This window comes from Phascolarctos cinereus, unplaced genomic scaffold, assembly GCF_003287225.1.
Source record: "Phascolarctos cinereus isolate Bilbo 61053 unplaced genomic scaffold, phaCin_HiC Scaffold_7;HRSCAF=346, whole genome shotgun sequence".
NCBI lineage: Eukaryota > Metazoa > Chordata > Mammalia > Diprotodontia > Phascolarctidae > Phascolarctos > Phascolarctos cinereus.
The window spans coordinates 163,958,148-163,982,050 of NW_027556180.1; the positions used below are offsets into that span (position 1 = coordinate 163,958,148).

The 23,903-nt window shown below is 35.5% G+C and overlaps 1 protein-coding gene across 1 annotated transcript in view; it reads left to right on the forward strand.

Annotated features, from left to right (window-relative positions):
* The window catches only part of MYO16 (myosin XVI), a 693,538-nt gene that overhangs the window by 280,291 nt on the left and 389,344 nt on the right, over positions 1–23,903 (forward strand). The window contains 2 exon segments of the mRNA XM_020970073.2: positions 975–1,102; positions 14,083–14,188. Of these exon segments, the coding sequence (XP_020825732.1) occupies positions 975–1,102; positions 14,083–14,188 (234 nt within the window).

Sequence of the window (23,903 nt, forward strand, 5' to 3'; positions counted from 1 at the left end):
TCCATATTAGAAACCACATGCTAACTGCTTTTGCATAAATTGAGTATTACTGACATAAGATTTTAAATAATTAACCACCCTTCAGTCTATTTAATAAAATTGTGTATTTTCATTTCACAAATGGAAATTGCATTACTGTGTTTTAAAAGGGAAAGACAATTAAAACTTGTGAATGAACTAAAAAGAGTCAATAATCCTACCAATATGTGTATCTAGTGCATAGCCATCAGTAAATATACATTCATAATTTCTCTGGCTACAAAAATAGAGTTATAGAATTACTCATATTTTATAAAGATATTATAATTTATTTATTCATCTATTTCCTATTTACTAATATATACACACTCATATACATCAGTTAAGAATATTCAACTTTAATACTATATTTTTCATTATGAATGCTTAATATGTTGCAATAGTAAGTATACATTTTCAAATATTACAGTTATAAAATTATTACAGTAGAATTATCCACAATATAAGAAGCATTGGTGGCTTAAACAACAGAGGATCATCCTTGCAATTAGGAAGAAATGGTTTCAAGTCCTGCCTCTTAACACGTGCTAACTGTATGACCCTAAGCAAGTAACATATAGAAGAGGTTTTGCAAATGAATTCAAGATGGAGACACTATCTCTACTTTGGTAGACTCAAAATTACAATGATATTTGTTTTTTAAGCCCAAATTGAGTATCAAATGGGTCAAAAAGACATAGAATAAAATAAATAGAAAGCTAGCCTCAGATTTAGGAAAGATCTGATTCAAATCCTGCTTCTGACTCACAGGTGCCATGTGATTCTGGGCAAGTCGCTTAAGACTATAAGTTGCAGAGGAGGTACCAATCTAATTGGTAGAAGGAGTTTCCTCATTCAGGAACTTGCTATACTAATGAAATTACAGATCTAGTCCTTACCTATTCTACATTCAATACAAGTAAAGAATTCTGTTTCAATGCCATGTATTTTTTCAGGTCATGCAACTTTACTTGAGCAACACTGGAAGGCTGTGTTCTTCTTTGCCCCCACATATTTTTTCCTGTGCTGAGAGAGCTTACCACATGCTTTTCCAGGAGCAGAGGCCTCAATGCTTCATCCTCAGGTATAGTCCTTTTTATCATTGAGTAATATACCATCTGATATTTACTTTTTCCTACAAAGATTTTTTATGGTTTTGTTTTCATTTGCCTCATCAACAATCAAGGTTGGAATACATCTATGTAATGAACATATTATATTTCCATTAACTGCTGCTCACTTGCATTAGTTGAAATATCCTGAAGAGCAAAACTGTATCAACATTAACAAAATTCAATAGAAACAGATTTCAATTTACAGATTTCAAGTAGAATCTCAGAATCCTTTTGCTTTAAGTCCCAAGAAACTACAATCAATTGATCAATCAATAAATGAATAAATAAATAAATAAGTTAGGTAAGTAATCTAAATTGCATAAAATAAATGTTAGGAGTTAAAAAATGAGAAACTTATAGTTTGGGTTTTCAAAACTATAGTTTAATTTTTTTTTTTAATATTTTAGGCCGATTGTTTAGGCCAATTGAAATGCATCTTTTTGGAAACAGATCAGTTTTAGTATTCTTAGGATATGTACTCTCATGCATCATGCTGACTGATTTGAATAAAATATTTTAAAAATATATCTCTTCATGCTTTAAAAACATTTCATTTAAGCCACACATTATTGTAATTTTGGTATGTTCTTGTTCAATCATAGAATGCATATCTGGAAAAAAACTTGTAATAATATTTGTTCTAAGCTCCTTGTTTTACATATGAAGAGGTGACTTGTGTAAAGTTACATAAGAATTAAGTAGCAAATCCAGAGATGAAACTCAGATATTTTTATTTGAAATCTAATGTTCTTGCCACTACAGAGTGCTTACAAGCTCATTCAAGCACGTTACATTAACTTTATATGATATTTAGCAAAAAAAAAAATGTATCAAATTTCTGTATTTCAAAAGTTTGGCATAAGGCCTAGAATTATGGGATTTTAAATATCTAATTAAGGGTGGTTGGAATATTTTAATAGTAAAATAAGTTCTGAGATATATCTAGTGACATACAATAGTGAAAAGAATGTTATATTTGGGCCACAACACCTAGATAGATACCTTGCTCTGCCACTGATTAGCTCTTTCATAGTGAGGTTGGCTTCACTTTATTCCTTCTGTAAAATAGAGATAATATTTGTTCTACTTCCCTCAAAAACTGGCTCTAAGAATCAGATGAGATATTGTTTGTAAAATGCTATCTAAATGTAAGCTATTGAAGTTATTTTAAATGTTATATATTGCATGTATTATTATTATTATTATTATTATTATTATTATTATTATTATTATTATTATAGTTAGCTAGCAATTATATAGTGATTTAGTGTTTGCAAAGTGCTTTACAAATATTATCTCAGTTTATTCTCACAACAATCCTAGGTCATCAGTGCAATTATCCTTGTTTTTATAAGTAACGAAACTGAGGTAAATAAAGGTTAAGTGACTTGCCCTGGATCACATAGCTGTGAAGTGTCTAAAGCCAGATTTGAACTCAAGTCTTCTTGACTCCAGTCCTGGCATTCCGTCCCACTGCATCAGGACTTATAAATGTTATCCTTCCTACCCAATGTAAATATTTATGGTCTTCACTTATTCATGACTATTTTTAATTCTTGTTAAAAACTAGGGAGGTACAGTGGGCAGAATGCTCTTCTCAATTTTTTCCTCTATTTCTCTTACTTGCTTTTCAAAATCCTTTTTGAGCTCTTCCATGGCCTGAGACCAGCTCATATTTTTCTTGGAGACTTTGGATGTAGGAGCTTTGACTTTGTTGCCTTCTTCAGGTTGTATGTTTTGATCTTCTTTGTCACCAAAGTGAGATTCTATAGTCTGAGTATTTTTCCTCTGTTTGCTCCTGTTCTAGTCAATTATTTGATTTTTAAACTCGTTAAGGTAGGGCTCTGCCTCCAGTGTAGAGAGTGTGCTGTTCCACACTTCGGGGGTTTTGTGAAGCTGTTATTAGAGATACTTCCAAGGACCTGTAAATTTTCAGATCTTCCAAGGTGATATGATCAAAGGAAAGGTGTTTGCTCCTTTCCTGGCCTGTGCTCTGGTCTATGAGTGACCACAAGCACTCTTTTCTACCTTGGAACTATGAGGATGATTTTCTCTCCACCGCCACCAGAAGCTCCACCATGACAGCACTCCTCCTTGACCCAGGACCACCCTCTCGGGGCTATGATCCAAACACGGGCAAAGCAAGGGATTCCTGCCTGAGCACCAGCAAAGAGATCCCTGCAGTCCTTCTCTGATCAACCACTCAATCCGCTCACTATCAGAAGGCCTAGAGCTCTACAAGCAGCCACTGCCACCGTGACCACCACCCTGGGGCTGTGCTAGGGCCAGGGCCAGATGGAGCTCCTCTCTCACCCAGATCCTGACAGACCTTTCCCACCGACCTTCTAAGTTGTCTTTGGTGTCTATGGGTTTAGAAGTCTGGAAAGTACCACAGCTACCCATGATTCTGTCTCCTAAGGCCTGCTCCAGGTTTGCTCTGGCCCAGTCTTTGCCTGAGCACCAACACTGCACTGCCCTCCTCTCCCAGACTCGCACAACAGACCTTTTCCCATCAACCATCCAGGTTGTCTTGGGCTGGAAATCTGTTTCACTCTGTCTCTTTGTGGGTTCTGCTGCTCCTAGAATTTTAGAGATCTTTTACAAGCATTTGGAGGGGTTTGGGGGAGATCTCAAGTAGGTCACCACTTTTACTCTGCCATCTTTGGCTCCACCCCCCTGTTACTTTTTTTTTTATTTTTAAGCTGATAATTGTAGAATTTCACAGCTGGAAGAAAAAGATGAGTTTTCATTTTATCCCAACCTTTCATTTGATTTTTTTCTGGACATTTTACAGGAGATCCAATCAAAGCCCAGCAACATAAATGATTTACCCAAAGCTACAGGCCAAGCTGCAACCAGATCTCAAATCCTCCAAATCTAATTTCACTGTACTTTCAGTGTATCATGCCATATCAAAAATAACATAAGAACTTCCATATCAGGTATAGCTCCAATGCTCAGACAATTGTTTGAGTAACAGGACTATCTATACTGAGCTTATTTATCCAGGAACGTCAGCTAATCCTAATAGGAATGAGGTCTAGGGAGAGCAGAGCCAAAATGGCAGAATAGCAGCAAGAAATATCACAAATTTTCTCTGCAGAACTCCCTCAAACACATCTGGAAAATGTATCAGGGAGTATAAGAAACAATAATTTTTTTTTTTAGCCTAGATTGGCAAAGGGAGATAGTCAAAAAAATCTGTAGACACAGTTTGGCCAGGAACACAGCACAGAGCATTCCAGCTCCCAAGGACTGCTCCCAAGAGTAATAAAGGTCCCATACCTGTATGGACCTTTTGTAGGTGTAGGAACAAGTTCCAAAGGGTACTGCTGTCACTCATTGGCGCCCAGTTCTCAGTCACAGATCCAGGGTAGACTAAGAAGGGGGAACATATCCATTTGTGGTCTTTGGGGGTAGGTGATATTTCCTAGCAGTAGCCTATGCACCCAGCAAGAAGGAAATTTTAGAGGATTCTGCTTCTGGGAGCCAAGATGGCGGAGTAAGAAGTAAGTTGTTCTTATTGTACCTAATTAACCTCTGAAAGCCCAGAAAATACAACCCCAGAAGAAGGAAATTTTAAAAGCAAACTGTAGCAGTGTTGCTCAGCCCCAGGAGTAGAGGAGGGTTCTCACTCTAGCTTCTAGACCAATGTAGAGCAAATAGAGGAATAATTAGGACCCAGGTCCCTGACCAAAGGGAAGCCTACAATTTTATTTGTCTGTGACTGCAAAGCTTTCCAGGTGGCTGATTAGGGCTGAGTCCTGCAGCAGTCTTCTGTTGCTCAGACCCAAACACAGGTCAAGAACTTGCATGGTTTAACAAGGAGGGCAGGGATCAGACTTTGCCCTGGATCAAACCACTTTAGGAGCAATGAAGACTTACAGGTGCTAGACTGAGTTATCTCTGGCTCTAACATTAAGTCAAAAGTCAATAAGTGGTCTGGAAGAATTGGCAAATTAAAAAAGCCCACCAAAAAAATCTATTACGATGACAGGAATACTCAAGACACAAACCTAGGAGGACAGAGTGACTCCCAAATATCTACAACAAAATCTAAAGTAAAAACAAAACATTAATGCAAATTCAATTCAAATTCCTGAAAGAGATGCAGCAAAAAGGTTTTTAAAACGGGTAAAACGATTTTATAAATGAAATGAGAGCACTTACAGAAGAAAATGGGAAAGATATGAAAGCAACAAAAGAGAGCTATCAAAAGAAAATTAATAACTTATACAAAATTTTACCTAACCAACAAACTTCCTAAAAATTGGAATTTATGAAATAGAAACCAATTACTACATGAGGCAAAAAATATGTATTGTTGTTGTTCAGTTACATTTGACTCTTCATGACCCTGTGGACCACACTGTCTGTGGGATTTTCTTGACAAAGACACTAGAGTTGTTTACTATTTCCTTATCCAGTGGATTAAGGCAAACTGAGGTTAAATGACTTGCCCAGGGTCACACAGGTAGTAAGTATATAAGGCCCCAGATTTGAATTTAGGTCTTCCTGACTCCAAGTCCAGCCCTCCATCCACTGAACCATCTAGCTACCACAAGAAATATCTAAACAATTAAAAGACTAGAAGAATTAGAAGAAAACATAAGGGATTTCATAGCAAAAGCAACTGACCTGGAAAATGGATCAATCCAGGAGAAAAAAAATGAAAAATCTTTGGACTCCCTGAAAGCCATGATTTTTTAAAATGAGCTTAGACATCATGTTTCAATATATTTTAGAGTTAGACATCATGTTTCAATATATTTTAGAACCAGAGGGCAAAGAGGAAATTGGATCCATCATTCACCTCTTGAAATAAATCACAAAATGGGAAACTGGAAGGTGGGGAAGCCAAAATGGTGGAGTAGGGGAAGCACTACATCCTAGCTCTCCCAATATTCCCCTATAAACAACTTTAAAATAATTCCTTAAATCGAATTCTGAAGTGGCATAGCCAATAAAAGGTCAGGATGAGATATTTTTCTAGCATAGGCCAACTTAGGACATAAGAAGGAGAGGTGTGTGATACTGGGGTGGGGCCTGGCCCAGAATGCATGTGGCAGTATCACCAGTTGTGGGCTTAGAAGCAGCTGCAAAAATAGTAGCAACAGCTTCAAGAGCTCTTAACCCAGAGACAGTAAGGGGATTGGACAACTGCTCAGAAAGAGATTACAGGGAGCCCCTGTGCCTATACTGGGTGCAGGGCCAGGCACTGTTTGGCAACTCTATTGCCTGTATATAGTTCTGGTGACAGTTTTAGGGTGAAGAGGAATGCTTGCATCTCCAATGGAGCAGGGATCTTGTCACAGTTCCAGGGCAGAGAGGAGTGCTTGCAGCTGCACAGAAGCAGGGTCCTTTCCTTGATAAGGGCCAGAGAACAGACAAAGAGAGCTGTGACCATATCTCTCCTCAGATCTTGCTACCTTAGAGGTATTGAAAACTTACACACCCCCAGAAATACCTGTGAAAATAGCAGGGCAAAAACCAAACAAACAAGCAAAAAAAAAAAAAAAGAAGGTTGGGACAGTACCCCCTTCTGCAAAGTGAGCAAAGTCCAACTTTAACATAAAGTTTAAAGTCTAGAAATAGGCTTAAAAAACAAGCAAACAAAACAAAAAAAGAACATGATTGTAAAAAGCTGCAATGGTAACAAGGAAGATCAAGGCACAAACTCAGAATCACAATGTGAAAACAACTACGAGCAGAGAGCTTGGAACATGATATTCAGGAAAGCAAAGGATCTAGGACTGCAACCAGGAATAACTTACCCAGAAAAACTGAGTATAATCCTTCAGGAGAAAAAAAAAATGTATATTTAATGAAATAAAAGACTTTCAAGTATTCTTGATGAAAAGACCCAAGAACAAAAAAAAATGACATTCAAACACAAGACTCAAGAGAAACATAAAAAGTCTCTTTCTGGTAATATTAAGAAATAAAAGGTCTCATTTTACAAGTCAGACCCTCAGATACTTTTAAAAATTCATCCTTCAGCCTATAAATGACATTGTCTTTCACAGATACAGGTTTTAGGTAAAGATAGAAGGAGCAAGCAGTATATAAAAACTGAAATTCTCTAAACTTTCAGGTGAATCATGGATTCCTAATTTGATATTCTTATAGCTCTGTTGTTAATAAAATTAGCTCCATAATATTTGAACTATTTTTCACCTCATGAACTCTTGCTGGAAAACCAAATTTAGGAGACTGTGGTAGGCCTTGCTAAAATTGTATTGAGTATTGTTACTGGAAAGTTTTAGGAGTATTAACAAGGAAATTTCTGCAAGTGACTTGAAAACAAAGAATGAGATCTACTAGAGGGAGCACCTCTCCAAAACTGCCTTGAGAATGAAGCTCATTCCAGAATTTCCAAGGAAACTGTTTTGAAGGATCAGATATCTACAGGATACAACTGGGTCTCAAGTGGAAATATCTTGATTAAGTGGACATTTAGAGTGGGTTACCAGGAACAAGGAGCTTTTATGTTATTTAATATTGATGATCAGTTGTGTATTGCTCTTGTTTTTATGTTTACTGCTGTTTGTTTGCCTGCATGAGGGATATGCTCAAATTCCTCTTATTTACTGTTTGGGGAGCATGGCTATCCCTCCACAACATTCCTCTATGCCATTGATTAACTAAAAGTCTGTCTTCTTCTAGCATTAACCTCACCTGCCCAAAACCTAAACCAAGGAATAATAATAAAACCAAGGAAGACTGTTTGACATTCCTTAGGTAGAAGCCAAGGTGGAGTTTGAGGTCTCCAAAGTGATTTTGTTCTTTATTTCCCCTAGCTAACTATGTAACAGAGATATCCCTCACCCTGTTTTTTTGTTTGTTTGTTTTTTGTTATCTTGGACATATGGGACTATCATCTCTCAATCAGTCCATTGTGAATTCTCTAAATGTACTTTAACTTGTAACCTGATTCAATTTGCCTATAGAGTGAATTCCCGCTTGTGTGATGAAACTGTTTTCTTATTTATTAATATTGTTTGAACCTAACTTTATGTGGCTATAAATTGTCTAACCAAAACTATAGGTCAAGCTGACCTCAGAGACCCTCCAGGGTTGACAAAGTGCTTGTTTTGTATCCAGCCATCCAGGTCTTGGTTTCACCCAAAAAACTTGTGTTTTGGATTCCCCAATAGCTTATATTTTGATATAGCCCAAATTTTATTGTATATTTATATTTACCTGTTGATATATACCTCCGGGAAGTTACCTGGAAACTGTCTTTTCTTGGAAACCATCTAACTAGTTCTGGTCACCCAGCTGCTTGTACTTAAACTCTTTAAACTCCATAATGTAAACCTCACACAGACTTGAGAGGGGAGCACCTCCTTTTCTAGGTTTCTCTTCTCTGTCAAATGACTTAATACAAATATTTCTGAAACTTAAAAAACAAAGAAAACCACAAAATGGAAACTCTCAGGAATATTATAGCTGAAATCCAGAGCTTCCAGTTTCAAGAAAATTACTTTAGTTAGAAGTAAAGAATTCAAGTACTGATGAGTCAGAATTAAAATCACATATAAACTAGCAGTCACCAGTACAAAGGAATAGAGACCTTGGAATACAATATTACAGAAGGAAAAGGATGTAGCTTACAGAAATGGCGAAGGGAATAGTTTCAGAGAAACTCAAGAAGACTTGTATGAACTGATGAAACACAAATGGAACAAGGAAAACAATTTATGCAATGACAACAATATTGCACAGAAAAACAACTTTGAAAGATTTAGGTGCTCTGATCAACATAATGATTATCCAAGGTTTTAGAAGACTAATGAAGAAACGTGCTATTTCTACCTTCTAACAGAACACTGTGTAGGTCCCTGGGGGGATATAAAGATAAAAAACCTAGAAAGACTCCAAATTCAGAGTGAGACATAACCAATATATAAATTTATTTTGCTTGACTATGCATATTTCTGATAGAGATTTTATTTTTCTTTTATTTCCAGGTGGAGGGAGAGGAGAGAAGGATTTTTGATGAATAAAAAACATGAAAATTGATTAAGAACTTAAAGCAATTAAAAGATTGAAATAAAAAAAAAAGATAGGAATGAGGCCAATGACACTTTTTGGGCTCATAACCCAAATTTTGCTGCCTGACATTTCATAGTTTAGGTTATTATCTTTATTGTTGATTTTCAGTCATGTCTAATACTTTGTGACCCCATTTGGGGTTTTCTTTGCAAAGGTACTGGAATGGTTTGCCATTTCCTTCTCTAGCTCATTTTACAGAGGAGGAAACTAAGGCAAAACAAGTTAAGTGACTTGCCCAAGGTCACACAGCTAGTAAGTGTCTGAGTAGAGATTTGAAATCAGGCTTAACTCCTGGCCCAATACTCTGTCTACTTTGCCACCTAACTGCCCTGTAATTTAGATTACTCATTCATAAAACCTTGTACTTTTAATAGCACTGATATTTCATATTAATGTTCATATGGTATTCTCCATTAGACTGTGATCTCCTTGAGAACAAGGATTACCTTTTGTATCTCTTTGTATCCCTAGAACTTAGAGTAGTGTTTGGAATGTAATAGATACTTAATAAATGCATACTGACTGACTCACTAGCATCAAGTGAAATCAGTGTGGGATTTCCTCCCATCCACAAAAAAGTCTATCTCTTGTGTTACTTAGATGTTCTTCTAGATTTATGGCCAACATATGAATCACCTTGTGACCTAACTGACAATAGCAGTCTTTGAATTTAGTTATACTTATCCTGAGACCTTCTCCAAATACATACTAAAACTCTGTTCAGCTTGCTAAGACCTATCAGAGCTTTTGCTCAACAGGTTCAGCCTTTCAGGATCCAGAGGCCTTTAGGCCTCTGGCCAAGAACAGGCATTAAAAGTATATTGTTTAATGGAAAGCCTTGTGTACAGTTATAATGTACAACTAGAGAGATTGCATAGGAACCATCTGTTTTCTCAAACCTATCCTGATCAAACCTGAAGAGAATAATATAAAACAGTATGCATTGAGGAAAATGGTGACATTAAAAGTTGCACTTTATGAGCAACTCATTGGTTACAGCATGTGTCCAATAAAGAGATCATTAAATGTTAGCCTGCTAATTTGGATAGCCTGCTAATAACCATTGGAAGTGCTTTTTTGCAGTGAAATTTTAAGCAACAAGATAAACCTAGGGAGCTGTTGAACTCCCAGGATATTGCTATTAGAATCTTCTCTAATAATAAAACACGTTTAAGTACTTGTTGGGAATGAAGAGTCTAGTGACTTATATCCTTCATAAATCCTTAATAAAATGATTTGTTCTGTGAAGTCTGGATTCAAAGGGCCACACCTGAGGACCTACTAAGCCACATGTGCTCTCAAGGCTGCAGGTTCTCCACCCCTGACTCTAGTTGGTCTATGCCACATTTAGGCAATGGGTCAGAGAGAAGAATCTTTACTTGCCTATGAGTGGCACAAACCAGAATTTCAAATGTATTTCCAATTTGAGTAGGAAGTTTTGGTTTGCAGGGCAGTAAAAACTTCAGATTGTCTCAGAATTATCCTAGTCACTGGTATTCTTAAACCAGAATGAATTAGAATTTTTCAACACCATCTAAGTCAGGCCTAGTTTGGCCTCCTCTTGTCAGAAATACAAAGTTAAGGATGACATATAGATACCAGAGAGATATCACTGTAATACCATTTCAATGCTATGAAGATTTAATTAAATGCTGAATATTTCCAGCTAACTGGCTTCCCAAAAGTGAACCTTATATATTATCTCTACGACACCCTTGAGAGAGCTATTTCTTCTCTTCATAAGGCACAGAAGAATTCAATTCAACAATCATATATTATCCAGCTAGTCTGTACAGAACACTATGTAGGGCCCTGGGGGCACATAAAGATAAATAAAGCATAATCTCTGTCTCCATGAACTTCATAGTTTAGCACAGAATAGAATACATGAATTCTGTATTTTTTTTATTCTTGTCTTAAATTTAAAAAACTGATAATTGCTAATAAATGGATAATCAATAAAACATGGAGAAAATCTCCAAATATGCTCCCCATGCAAATATTAAGGAGAAAAAAATAGCATATTATAAATATTTAACAAAATCAAAGCTATGGTGATAGATTTATTATGGGTCCCAAAGAGCAAAGGAGGAAAAAACCTAGAAAAAGATGTTCAATGTTTGGGTGACTGTTGAATAAGTAAGTATATATTAACTTAATGGAATATCTTGTCTTCTCAAAAAATACCCTCCACTCATGTACTCATAGATAGAAAGATAGAGAGATAGAAAGAAGGGAGAGAGGCACTGAATAAGAAGGCATCCATTTGTATTTTCTTCATCCAGAGATCAAAGAAGAGATAGAGATATAATAAGAGATATAATAAGAGAGGTAGTAAGAGGGAGATAGAGACATAGAAAAAGACACACACACACACACACACACACACACAGAAATAGAGACAAAGATAGAAATGGAGACAGAGACAAAGACACAAAAAAGAAGACAAAGACAGGTGGATTGAGTCAGACAGAGGAGAATGAATGTGAATGTGTAGGCGCAGAGAAGGAAGTAGAGGATAGTAGTCTTTTTCCTACTGGAACACCTAAAAGTATAGGCACAAAATTTAAGTGGTCAAGTTTATTAACGACAAAGATAATTGTTAATTTGCATTGTCTGTTTCATTCTTTCTTACAAATAGGGCCATTTACCCTTTCCTTTGCCTAGTGTAGGACAGAGAGGTGATTAAAAGCCTGAAGAAGCAATTCAAAACCATTCACACTTGTCAGATACTAAAACAGTGAGTGGTTCAGGTGTTGATGAGCAAATACTAAGACCAAAAAGGTATCTAGCACTTAATTCTAAGGATCTATAAAATATATCTGTACCTGTGATTTTACTGGTATAAGGAACTTCCATTGAAGAAACTCCCTCAACTAGTACAGAGCAGCAACTATTCTACAACTCCTCGATCTAGGGAGTTGCCCAGGACACTAGGAGATTAAATGTATTGCATGGGGTCTCACAGCCAGCCAGGGAGGGTGTATGTTGAGGAGAATTGAACCCAAATCATCCAGACTGAAGAAGAAGAGGAAGAAAGTTCTCATCCCAGATCCAATATTTGTAGGTGATGTGACTTTGTGTGAGTAATATGCCTTTTCTGGGTCTTACTTTCCTTCTCTGTAAAATGAGGAAGTTGGATAACATGATGTCTAAGGCTGGATCCATTGCTAATGTTCTATGTCTCTGTCACATTTCTCTGTCTACCCATTTGATGCCTCTGTTTTCAACCCTCTTCCAACTGTCAAAATCCTCAAAATCATTACCCTGGTACCTTCAGTCCTCTTTCTCCATATTCAAATGAGTATGGTTTTTATTCTATATTAATGATCATTTAAAGTTCATTAAAAACTTGAGACCTTGTATAGAAAGCTCCATCAGATTCATTATATTCATTAGATTTTTTACCTTATTTTTTTTAATGTCAGATAAGGTAGAACATACAGTTGAAATCACTGCTCTTCCATGTTCATATTCCTCTTTCACATATGAATTATAATGGCTCTAGTTTTTTTGTAAAAGAAAGTAGCTTTATTGGATGGTTTGCAATATATATATTAGATAAGTGTGCAAATAACCGTATTGGATACAACGCTGGATATACAATATCCATTACTGGATAGTAAGCAAATTCCTGAGTTAAAATAAATAAATCAGTAATTTTATTAAAAACAAGCTTCATGGAACAGCCACATTGTTTTGCCTTAATGGAAATATTTTAATGAATGTGTTGGTGAGAATTATGTTCCCAGTCCAGGGCACATAAAAGCAAATACAGTAGATAACTTTTTTTTTGTATGAATCACCAAATGAAAATAAATGCCTTGAACCCAACATAGTATATACATATGAACTCTCTGAGCCCTAATCTTTGCTCTATCTAGCTAAATTTCATGTATTTTATATGGTAAGAGCTTGAGATGTTTTCATTTTCTCCTATGTGATTGAGATATTTATGAAGAACTCTATTGCAACCTCACTATTCCTTACAAATATCCCATAGCCAAATGTTTTCATTATAGCGGATTGCCAATACATGGGAAATGATCAGCAAAAATACATGTGCAATATTATTTATTGTTAAGGAGATATTTTAGGTTACCTTTACATGAATGTGGAAATATTCATTATATTTAATAATACTCTGTTGCAATGTTTTTAATTTGTAACAATTAATGCATTATGTTTCAATATTGTAGAATTGCATTCAATAGACAATTTTTTGTACTTTTTAATTCCTACTTTACTTTCTATCAAAATATTCTATTTTTAAATATGTCAGGGGACAAACTTTAGCTTTTGATTATCTTTAGTTCTGTGCCAATTAAATATAGATAGTAGAGACAGATATGTTATACATTGGAGAAAACACCAGGCCTAGGGTCAGGAAGACTTGAGTTCATATCTGGCCTCAGAAATTTATTAGCTGTGGGACCTTGGTCAAGTCACATACCTTCTGTCTGTCTCAGTTTATTCAACTATAAAATGGGGCCAATAATATCACCTACTTCACAGGATCACTGTGAGGATCAAGTGAGATAATGTTTGCAAAGTTCTTGGTATATAGTAGGTACTTAATACATACTTGTTTACCTTCTTCCAAAATGCTTTGCAAAAATTATGCTGTTATGTAAATCTGCATCATCATTATTATTAAATAACCAATAATAATAAACCATAAGCAAAGTAATATTTCTAAACCCTAAATATCTAATTTTTTCTTTGTCTTTAAGGATTATTTCTGCTTAGTAATTATGACCAGAATGTTGAATCGTTGAATGGGTGTCTTATCTCCTTTTCTCTCTCTCTCTCTCTCTCTCTCTCTCTCTCTCTCTCTCTCTCTCTCTCTCTCTCTCTCTCTCTTCTCTCTCTCTGTCTCCCTTCTCTCTAGTGGTGAAAGTGGTTCAGGGAAATCTGAAGCCAGCAAACAAATAGTGAGGCATCTCACATGTCGATCCACTTCCAGCAGGTGTTTATTTGACCGCAAAATTAAAAATGTAAGTACCATCATTGGTTGACTTAGAGAATCATAGGAGTGCAAGTTGAAGACAGAATCATAGAATGCTAGAACTAGAAACATACTTAGGATATAACCTCTTCTGCCTGGCTCAGGTTGCGTCTGAGAAGACTAAAACCAGGAGAGATTAGTTGATTTAAAAAAAAAAAAGATTACACAGGAAATATAAGTAAATGACAGAGCCAGGACTTAAATGGATGTCTTTTTACACACTAAGCCTGGGGTTCTTTCCTCAAACAAAACTGTCTTCTCTATTTTTAAAATTAATTAATTTATTTTTAGTTTTCAACATTCACTTCCATAAGCTTTTGCTCTATTCTTTTTAAATCCTATATAGGCATGCATTGGGCATAAAGTAGGAGAAATCTACTCACAATATACAAACTTACACTCAATTAAATTCCAGAGGTTTTCTAAAAAAGCATTTCTCACAGCATTTGATGTCTGTCATATATCTGACAGATTTTATTTTGTTGTATAGCTATTTGTGTATATATCTTATCTGTCTATTCATCTTTACTACCTTGAGGTCAGGTATTATGTTTTATTTTTTTTCTCCTTCAGAAACTAGGATACTGAGATAAACATAATAAGATAAATATTCATTTAATTTAAATATATCTGTGAATGATAGCAGGGATTGAAGGGCTTTGAACACCATGTTGGCATGATTATGTATGTGTATTAACAAGATCTTTCTGGCTGAGTCATCTATCAAGACTGAATAGAGAGGTATGGGGAAGGGAGGGAAGAAGAAGTTAGTAGGCTATTGTGGTAAAGGAAGGAAAAGATAATATAGCTTGGATGAAGGTAGAGATGGTGAGAATAAAAATACAAAAAATCATTAGGAAGAAGTTTCATCATTTCTTGGCAACTTCTTGGTGTGAGAGGAAAAAGAGATGGATAAGTCAAAGATGGCAGATGTTCTTAATATAGGTGGCTTAAAATGGCAGACAAGTAGACACAGAGGAATCAGAAGACTTCAGGATTTGGAGAAAAGCAATAAACTTGATGTAAGGCGTGTTGGTTGAAATTCATGCTGAAGATGTCCAACTGACAGCTAGAAAGTTAAGAGCTCGTTAGCACCTGGAGATAAAAATTTGGAGTTATCCACATAGAGGTCAAGTTGAAGCAGAGTATATGGCTTATACCGCCAAGGAAGGGATGGGGAAGAAGAAAAGGAGAGGGAAGAGGAATATAGGGAATGCCAGGATATAGGGACCAGCAGAGCAGTTTTTAAAGATATGGCAGTAGTGTCAAGAGAGGAGAGTTCTAAAAAAGTCCATGGGATAGGTTTCAAAAATAGGTTTGAGTGTATCAGATGCTATAGAGATGTCAAAGAATAGTTAGAAAAATAGTTAGAATAGTTAGAAAATATCATTATATCATTATATTCAATGATCAGAAGGTTGCTGTTGACTTTAGCAAGTTTCAATGGAGTGGAAAGGAAAAATAGGAGTCATGGTCCAGGGAGATGAAATTAACATTAGTAGTGCAAGAAATGAAGAAGGTACGTGTAGAATTCTCTTTCCACCTGTTCAGCAGTGAAAAGGAAAAGAGGGGTGGATGACAGTAGTTGAGAGTAGAAGAAAATATTTTTTTTCTTCTGTTTTGTTTGTTTTCTCTTTAAGGGCAAGAGATGACAGAAGGTTTGTAGGCAGATGGAAGTAGTGGAAAATGGACTGATGATTCAAGAGAGATAGCTGGGATCATGGATAATGAAATATCTTGGAGGAGCACATGGAAGATGGTCTGTGTATATGAGTGGAAAGGTTATATTTGGAAAGGAAAACTACCTCCTCCATTGAAAAAAGGGAAAAAAAAGAGGGAAGAATAGGTGAAGACACAGGGAAATAATGAAAAGGGGAACTAATAATCATGTTAAACGACATCTATCCTATTACAAAATCATTTGCTAGGCATATGAAGGCAAGTGACAAATGGTGGTTTGGAGTTAGCACTGTCCCAGTTTATGTATAAAACAATTGTTAAATGTCACTCTAATCGTTTCAATAAAGTAGAAATGTATTGAGTGCCCACTATGAGCCTAGTACTGCAACCAGAACTATTAATAGAGGCAGAAAGAGTTTGTGTAAAATATGACCCATCTTCACAAAGAATTATATAGTTAAAGTAGAGAGACAAGACATTCATGAGTAACATTTATCTCAGGGGCATCTAGATGGTGCAGTGGATAAAGCAGTAGTCCTGGAGTTGGGAGGACTTGAGTTCAAATCCAGCCTCAGACAAATGATACTCACTAGCTGTGTGACCCTGAGTGGTCACTTAACCCCAAATGCCTCACCAAAAAAATTTTAAAAAAACATATATCTCAATATCTATTTCTATTTAATAAGCAGCTAAATTATTGCTTTATTCTTACCAAAAGCTGGACATTTTTTTTCTTTACGAGAATGAATGAATATAAGTTACTGGCACTTTTTTTTTTAACATGGGGATGCTACCCCTATCCTAGAGAACCAAGAGCTCCCAGCAGAGAGATATAATCCCATGATCTCTGAGAACCTTTTCACCCCCAGAGGAGAAAAATATCTCTATTAGAAATACGTAGCTAAAGGTCATGTCATAACTAAATGTAATACATAAATGATAAAATCCTTACACCTGTTTCCTGATTTTAAAAGATATAATAAAACCTAATAATCTGTACATTATTTATTTATAAACCTCAGTTAGCCTCCAGGGGGAAACAAAAAACAAACAAACAAAAAACAAACAAACAAAAAAACCTCTTAGTACCTAAAGCATTAAAAAAAAAAACTTATAATGAACTTTAATTCATAAAAGAACACTCCAGTACTTTACTCAAGGTTTATTTGCTTGTGTTTAAGACATAATTCTAAATTTGGTTGTTCATTTATTCATATAACCGCTATTATTTTGGAAGGAGAAAATTAGAGGGTAAATTAGACATTAAAAAGAGAAAAACAAGTCAAACAAATAGATTTTTTAAAAAATGTATATCTCTTACTATCTATATGTATGCATATAGGTATATTTGAACCCCAAACTCAAAAACTTAATGATCTGAGGCCACCTAATGTTGAGCCGGGTATCCCAACACATCTCAGTAACTCCTAAGAATCTCACTTCTTTAATTCAATGTAGTAATTGATGTTCATAATAGTGAATCTGAGTCATTGAGGAAAAAAGGTGAATTAATATTCTCTATTCTTTGACAGAGTAGGGAAATGTTTAATACGTTTTAATAGAAGACTTCCATCAAAAGGGTTACAGTGAAAAAAAATGGCACAAACTTCAGTTATCTGAAAAATTCATTTATATGGAACACTTTGTAAAAGTTAAATGAATTGCTTCTAAAATTATAAGTCATTTATTTTCTGTAATATGCTTTTATTTTCTTCTGTTGAATCTAAACTGAACTTTAAAACAGTGCCTCTATCATTACCCTTGATATATTTCAACTACTTTTATGCAGATATTTAAATTTTTCTCATTTTAATGAAATGTTCATAGCAATCCCCAGGGAAAGCTACATTTATTCAAAAACTAGAATTATTACTCACTTAAGCCAATTTCTATTATTTAAGCAGGGAACCATTAATTTCACATAACTGAAAAATGTGTATTTTTCCTCTTGAAAAAAACTGGATATGAGTTTTGCTAAAAATGAAGGGTATGAAGACATAAGCAGTTGGACATGATGGTCAAATAGGTTAAGTTGTTTTTGTCATGAGGCATGAGTGTCATATGGCTTAGACAGAGTAACAAACACAACAGCTCCGCCCAGGTAATCACTTCACAATGAGATATGACAAATGTGCTGATGTGACTAGTAATAGCTTGGAGAGGGAATCCAGACTCTCACTGAATGAGGCGTTTCTGGATGTGCAAGACACACACACACACACACACACACACACACAAATACAGCTGCACTTCACTTCAGTGATTATGCATTCAAGTACATCTGATTACATTGTGATAAACACAGCTGCATTTATCCCAGGAGTCATTTATCAAAAGAAAAGCCCAGAGAACATTCGACCAGTAAAACTTCCAGATCAGTATTGTACAATGACGGATTCAGTTTCTGATGTTCCCTACATCACATAATCCTGCCTCTGTATGGAGTTGTTTAGAGGGAGGAGGTAATGTTACTATAATTCTATCTACTTTGAAGAGTCCCTTTTTAATACCAAAGGGACTGCCTTAAAAATTGTAGGCAACTTAGATGAAGAAAATACACATCATGAACTGCCTTGTGAACATTTCAAATTTAATGTAACTGGTTGTGATAAATTTTCAGCCATTACTTTTGCATTTAAATGCCTTTAAATTCAATGAGACCTGCTATAATTGACTTTCTGTTAAAAAAAAAAACTTCAGGTCCTTCCCTTTGTGACAAGAGTCCTAAGCGCCATTGATATGGAACTCTCTCCTCAAAGGCAGAGAGTTACCTCTTCATTCTCCCCAAAGTATTTTCCTTCAGGAACATGAAGTAGGGTTGTCATAAACATCTTTTCTCTTGAAGCTGGAGGGAGTACAGAATGATAAGAGACTCTAAGACAATCTGAAGAGACTTGAAGATACTACTGTAGTAAAAAGACTGAAGGTCTCCCCTCTCCTATTTTTCACTAACTCTCCCCACCCCTCAGGCAGGTATGGGGAAATGATCTCCACTAATAAAGAGAGAGTCCTGTACAAATGGGTTTTGTAATTCTGGTCACACCTTCATTTAAAGAGATTAAAATTAGTAACATATATTTATACCATAGCTTATATGTTCTAGCCAGTATTTGTTCACAGAAACTCAAAGTATTTTAAAATCTGGGGCCAAATTAGAAGAATGAAAAACATCACTTTCTTTGGTGTCTGCTTGTATTTAAGGATCCCAAAGTCTTGTAAAATATATTGAAATTAATTAATGGGATAATAAAATTCATGGACTTGATTATAGTGTCACAACTTCAGATTCTTCCTGATAAAAGTAAAGATATAACTTAAGCTATTTTCCATGAATTATTAGAATAATCTCTAAGCATGATGTGCTTTTAATTTCCAAAATGCACTGTGCATTATGATACGTGAGTCATCTTCCCTTTCCACATTTTATTCATTGAAAATTTTAAGATGTCATTGCTGTCTTTCAGATTTCTTTCATGAATCTATAGTGAAATACCAAAAGAACTTTGCATGGGTTTGACCGTACCTGTACTTTTTGTTTTGTTTCATTTTGGTTATTTTATTTGGTTTGGTTTGTTTTTTTCCCTGAAGGAAAAGTGATGATTTCCATGAACCACAGTTTTCTGTCCTGGGAAATAATGCTGTGTGTGTGTGTGTGTGTGTGTGTGTGTGTGTGTGTGTGTGTGTGTATGTATATGTATGTGTATAGATAGATAGATATAGATATAGATATAGATAATGTGTGTGTATATAGATATATAGATATAGATAGATATAATATGTGTGTATGTGTATTTGTATATGCATGTGTGTGTGTGTGTGTGTGTTTCTGTGTATGAGACAGAAAGACAGATGCAGAATAGATAGAAAAAGTACATAAAAAATAACTCAGAGGAAATGTGGGAAGGGAGGATATGGAGGGCATGTAAGGCCAGGAAAAATTCTTGGATCAGGTGATATTTAAACTGAGTATCAAAGGAAGTCAGGTAAGTTAGGAGTCAGAAATGAGGAGGGAGACCATTTCTCACAAGGTGCACAGCCAGTACAAATACACAAAGTCAGAAATGGAGTGAAGTCATTGTAGCTAGATTGTAGATTGTATGAAGGAAAGTAAAGTGTAAGAAGACTAAAAAAGTAGAAAGATGTTTGACTGTGAAAGGACTGAAGAGAGAGTTGTATATGTGATCCTGGAGATAATAGGGAGCCGTTAGAGTTGAGGTGGGGGGAGATTTGTGACTTAGACATGCCCTTCTGGAAAAAGCACATTTGCAGCCAAGTAGAAAATAGATTGGTGTGAGGGAGAATTTTAAGGAAAAGACAGCAATTAGAAGGTTGTTAAGTGATCCAGGTGAGAGGTAATGAGGGTTTGAATAAGTGTGGTAGCTGTGTTCAGAGAGAATAGAACATGTATGACAATTTTTGCAAAGGTGAAATTGACAGCAGATTCCATATTGGAGTAAGTGTGGGTAAGTATGTGAGGTTATGAACCTGCTTCACTGGGTGGGTGATGCCCTCACCATATTAGTTTGGAAGAGGGGAGGCTTTTAGAGAAAACCATTCTATTTTTGGACATGTTGGGTTTGAGACTGATGTCATTGTTAATTTAAATACAAGCTTAGAGGAGTGGAATGCATTGAAGACAAGTTTAAGAGGGTCAACGTATGAGTTCAATGTCAGAAGTTTACATAGTGGCTATAAACAGCATACTGTATTAACTAGGAGGGAAAATAGAGAGATGAGGTGACATTGGGGGAGTGCAAAGGAGACCAGACCAAATTGATTTCTGGTGGTTGTTCTGCATTTAATAGGTTCATAGCTACTCTCTCATGATGTTCATCATGGATGTATAATTTTCCTGTTTTATAAACTCTGTACAGGTGTACATTTTATTCTTGGATGCTTCAAAGTATATAAAATATGATTCTGTATGTGAATTACAATCATTTTACCATAGATATTGTCTTTCTTCTTAGATAGCACCATGATCAATGGAAATGCTATTGTCAACTGGCCTCAAATTTGAATTTATTAAAATTAATTGCAACATAGATATTCCATGAAAGAAAACTGCCTGGAATTAAAAATGTGACTCTTAGGAAACAAATTATCTGAGAATTTCAACATCTGGTTTAACCAACTAGTTTTAGGAAATATTATGCCACTAATCTGGCATTCTTCACTAAGGAATCTTCTGCATTTGTCTTCTAGAAAATTCTAGAGAAAGGATATTTTATCAATATATCTACATACTTTTAGAAGTCCTAAAATTAACAACTGATAAAACTAATCTAAGTAATTTAATAGAGGCCTCTTATTAGTATATGTATATACCAAACAAAAGGATAACAAGACTTAGATTTAGCCCTAAGTGATGCAGTGACTTGTCAAGTGGCAGAGCCAGGAATAGCACCAGATCTCCTGGTATCTCATCCAGTGTTCTTTTCACTTTACCAAACTCTCTTACATAGACAAAGTAATTCAATTCATTTTCTAAATTGGTATTAATAAAAGCTATGCATATTTTCTTTCAGAGGTTCAAAAGAGATGAAACCATTAGAAGACAGCTTACTTATTTGTGCCATTAAGAGCAATGGTTCACACACATTAAAAAATATATATTTTTTTAAAAAAGGCCTCATTTGGCTTTGAATTTGTTAAAAATTGTCCAAAACACGTCTCTTTACTGCCACCTAATGGACGAATGACTACTCAAAATGTAAAACTCAGTGTTTGAATCAGTGCACTTTAATAGTTACTTGATATAAGTGTATGTCATGGATAATTATATATCAACATATAATTATATATTCACACATGTGTTTACATATATCTATGATCCTTCTTTTGCCATATATGCACATATATAAATGATACTGTCACATATAATAGTATATTTATAATATAAAAATAAGGATATATAACAATATAGCTTATATGTGTACATGTATTATTGTATTTAATAGTATAGATCATATGTTCACATTTCTCCAATAGAACGTATACATATTTATATACACTATACTATATGCTACTATAGTTTATATGCATGCTGCCAATACAATAGACCATAATACATACATACATGCTATGACTATATGTGTGAATGTGTATATAAACATGTGCAAATACACAAGTGTGTATACATAATCATGTATATGTATAATAGTATACATTAAGTGTGTGTGCGCATGCTTTTCATGTGATAGAATGTAAACTATTGTGATTCAGAAAGTTTCATTTTTGTCTTTGCCTAGTAAAGCACCTACCACATAGCAGGAAGAAGAAATAGCAGCATTGTCCAACTGAATGGGTGTTGCCTCAGAGAAATTGACACCTAGGAAAGACCTTAGATTAAAAATGCTGAGGTCTCCCATTGCAACCAGGGCCATTGCTAGTCGTCTTGATCTATGTCTTGCCCCTGGACTCTGATGCCTCTGGAAAAAGTGAGGCTGATGATTTTGCACAGCCCTGCCTCACTTTAATTCAATTCAGTTTCAAGTCAATATGTCACTCTCCTCATGTCATTGGTTCTTGTTGAGAACTAGGGACAAATAACATCAACAATAATAATCTTTGGGAATGATCTCATCAATTCCCACAAGTTTAATTATCTCTGTACTGTAACTCCCATATCTATAGACCCACCCTCAGTTTCTCTCCTGTGCTTTAGTTACACATCACCAACAGCCTATTACACATTTCAAACTGGATTTTCTGGAGATATCTCAAACTCAACATGTACAAAACTGAACTCTTGATCTGTGCCCCCAAACCAACCTTTCTTCAGAACAACCCTAGTGCTGTTGAAGGTAGTACCATTTTCCCTAGTCTGCCAGATTTGAAAATTCAGCATCATTCTTGACATCTTTATTTTCCCTCACAGCACATTATTCAAAAATCTTGCCATTTCTAACTCTATAACACCTCTTATCTTACTCCTTCTCTCTAATCACTTATCTAACATCTTAGTTCAATCCCTCTTTACCCTTCGTCTACATTATTTTAATGGCTTCCTAATTGGTCTCCCTGTGTCATCTATCCCAACTCTAATCCATTACTAAAATGATCTTCTTTAATCACAGAAAATCACAGATTTTCTTTTAAATAATGCCACTCCCCCACTCAAACTTCCTTAACTCCCTGTCGCCTCTAGGATGAGATAAAACTTCTTCAATTAGCTTTTAAAGCCCTTTATGATCTTGTACTAACGCATTCTTCCAGCCTCCTTAAACATCACTCTCCCTTCCCAATATTCAATCTGGCCTACTCTCTGTTCCTCATGTATACCATTCCATCTTTCCTACCTCTGCATTTGCAGGAGCTAGTCCCCTGGAATGTACTGTCTCCTCACCTCTACATCTTAGATTCTTTCTGTTCCTTCAGGATGAAGTATTCCTTTTACAAGAGGCATTTCCTAATCCCCTTAACTGGTAATGCTTATCTCTTAAACTACCTTACATTCCCATATTTTGTCTTTCACATGCTTAAAGATATACTATATATACTTCTACATGCCCCTATCTCCCACATTAGCTCTTTGTGTGTAGGAATTACTGCATTTTTGTCTTTAACTTGGCAATGGATTGCTTGGTTAATTGTTTGAATAGGAAGCTAATGAAGAGAGCAGCACTTTGTAGTGCTCTAGTTATAAATTTAAATGCTAATGAATGAATCAATAGCATTTATTTAGCACTTATTTTATGCCAAACACTGGGACAAATACAAAAACTAGACAGTTCCTACTTCAAGAAACTTACATTCAAATGGAGAGAGGCAACATAAAGGTGGATAGTATTCAAGGTACGGTATTATAGTCTGGGAAGTGACAAAGCTCACGAGGAAGTAAGTAATACAGTAGTTCATTAATACACCCTTTCCAGTGGCTGTGGTGATTTGATTACAATGCCCAGGAGAGGGTGGGTGTGTGTGTGTGTGTGTGTGTGTGTGTGTGTGTGTGTGTGAGAGAGAGAGAGAGGGTAAGGAGGAATAATTCCATTATCAGAGTAGAAAAATGACTAGAATGAAAA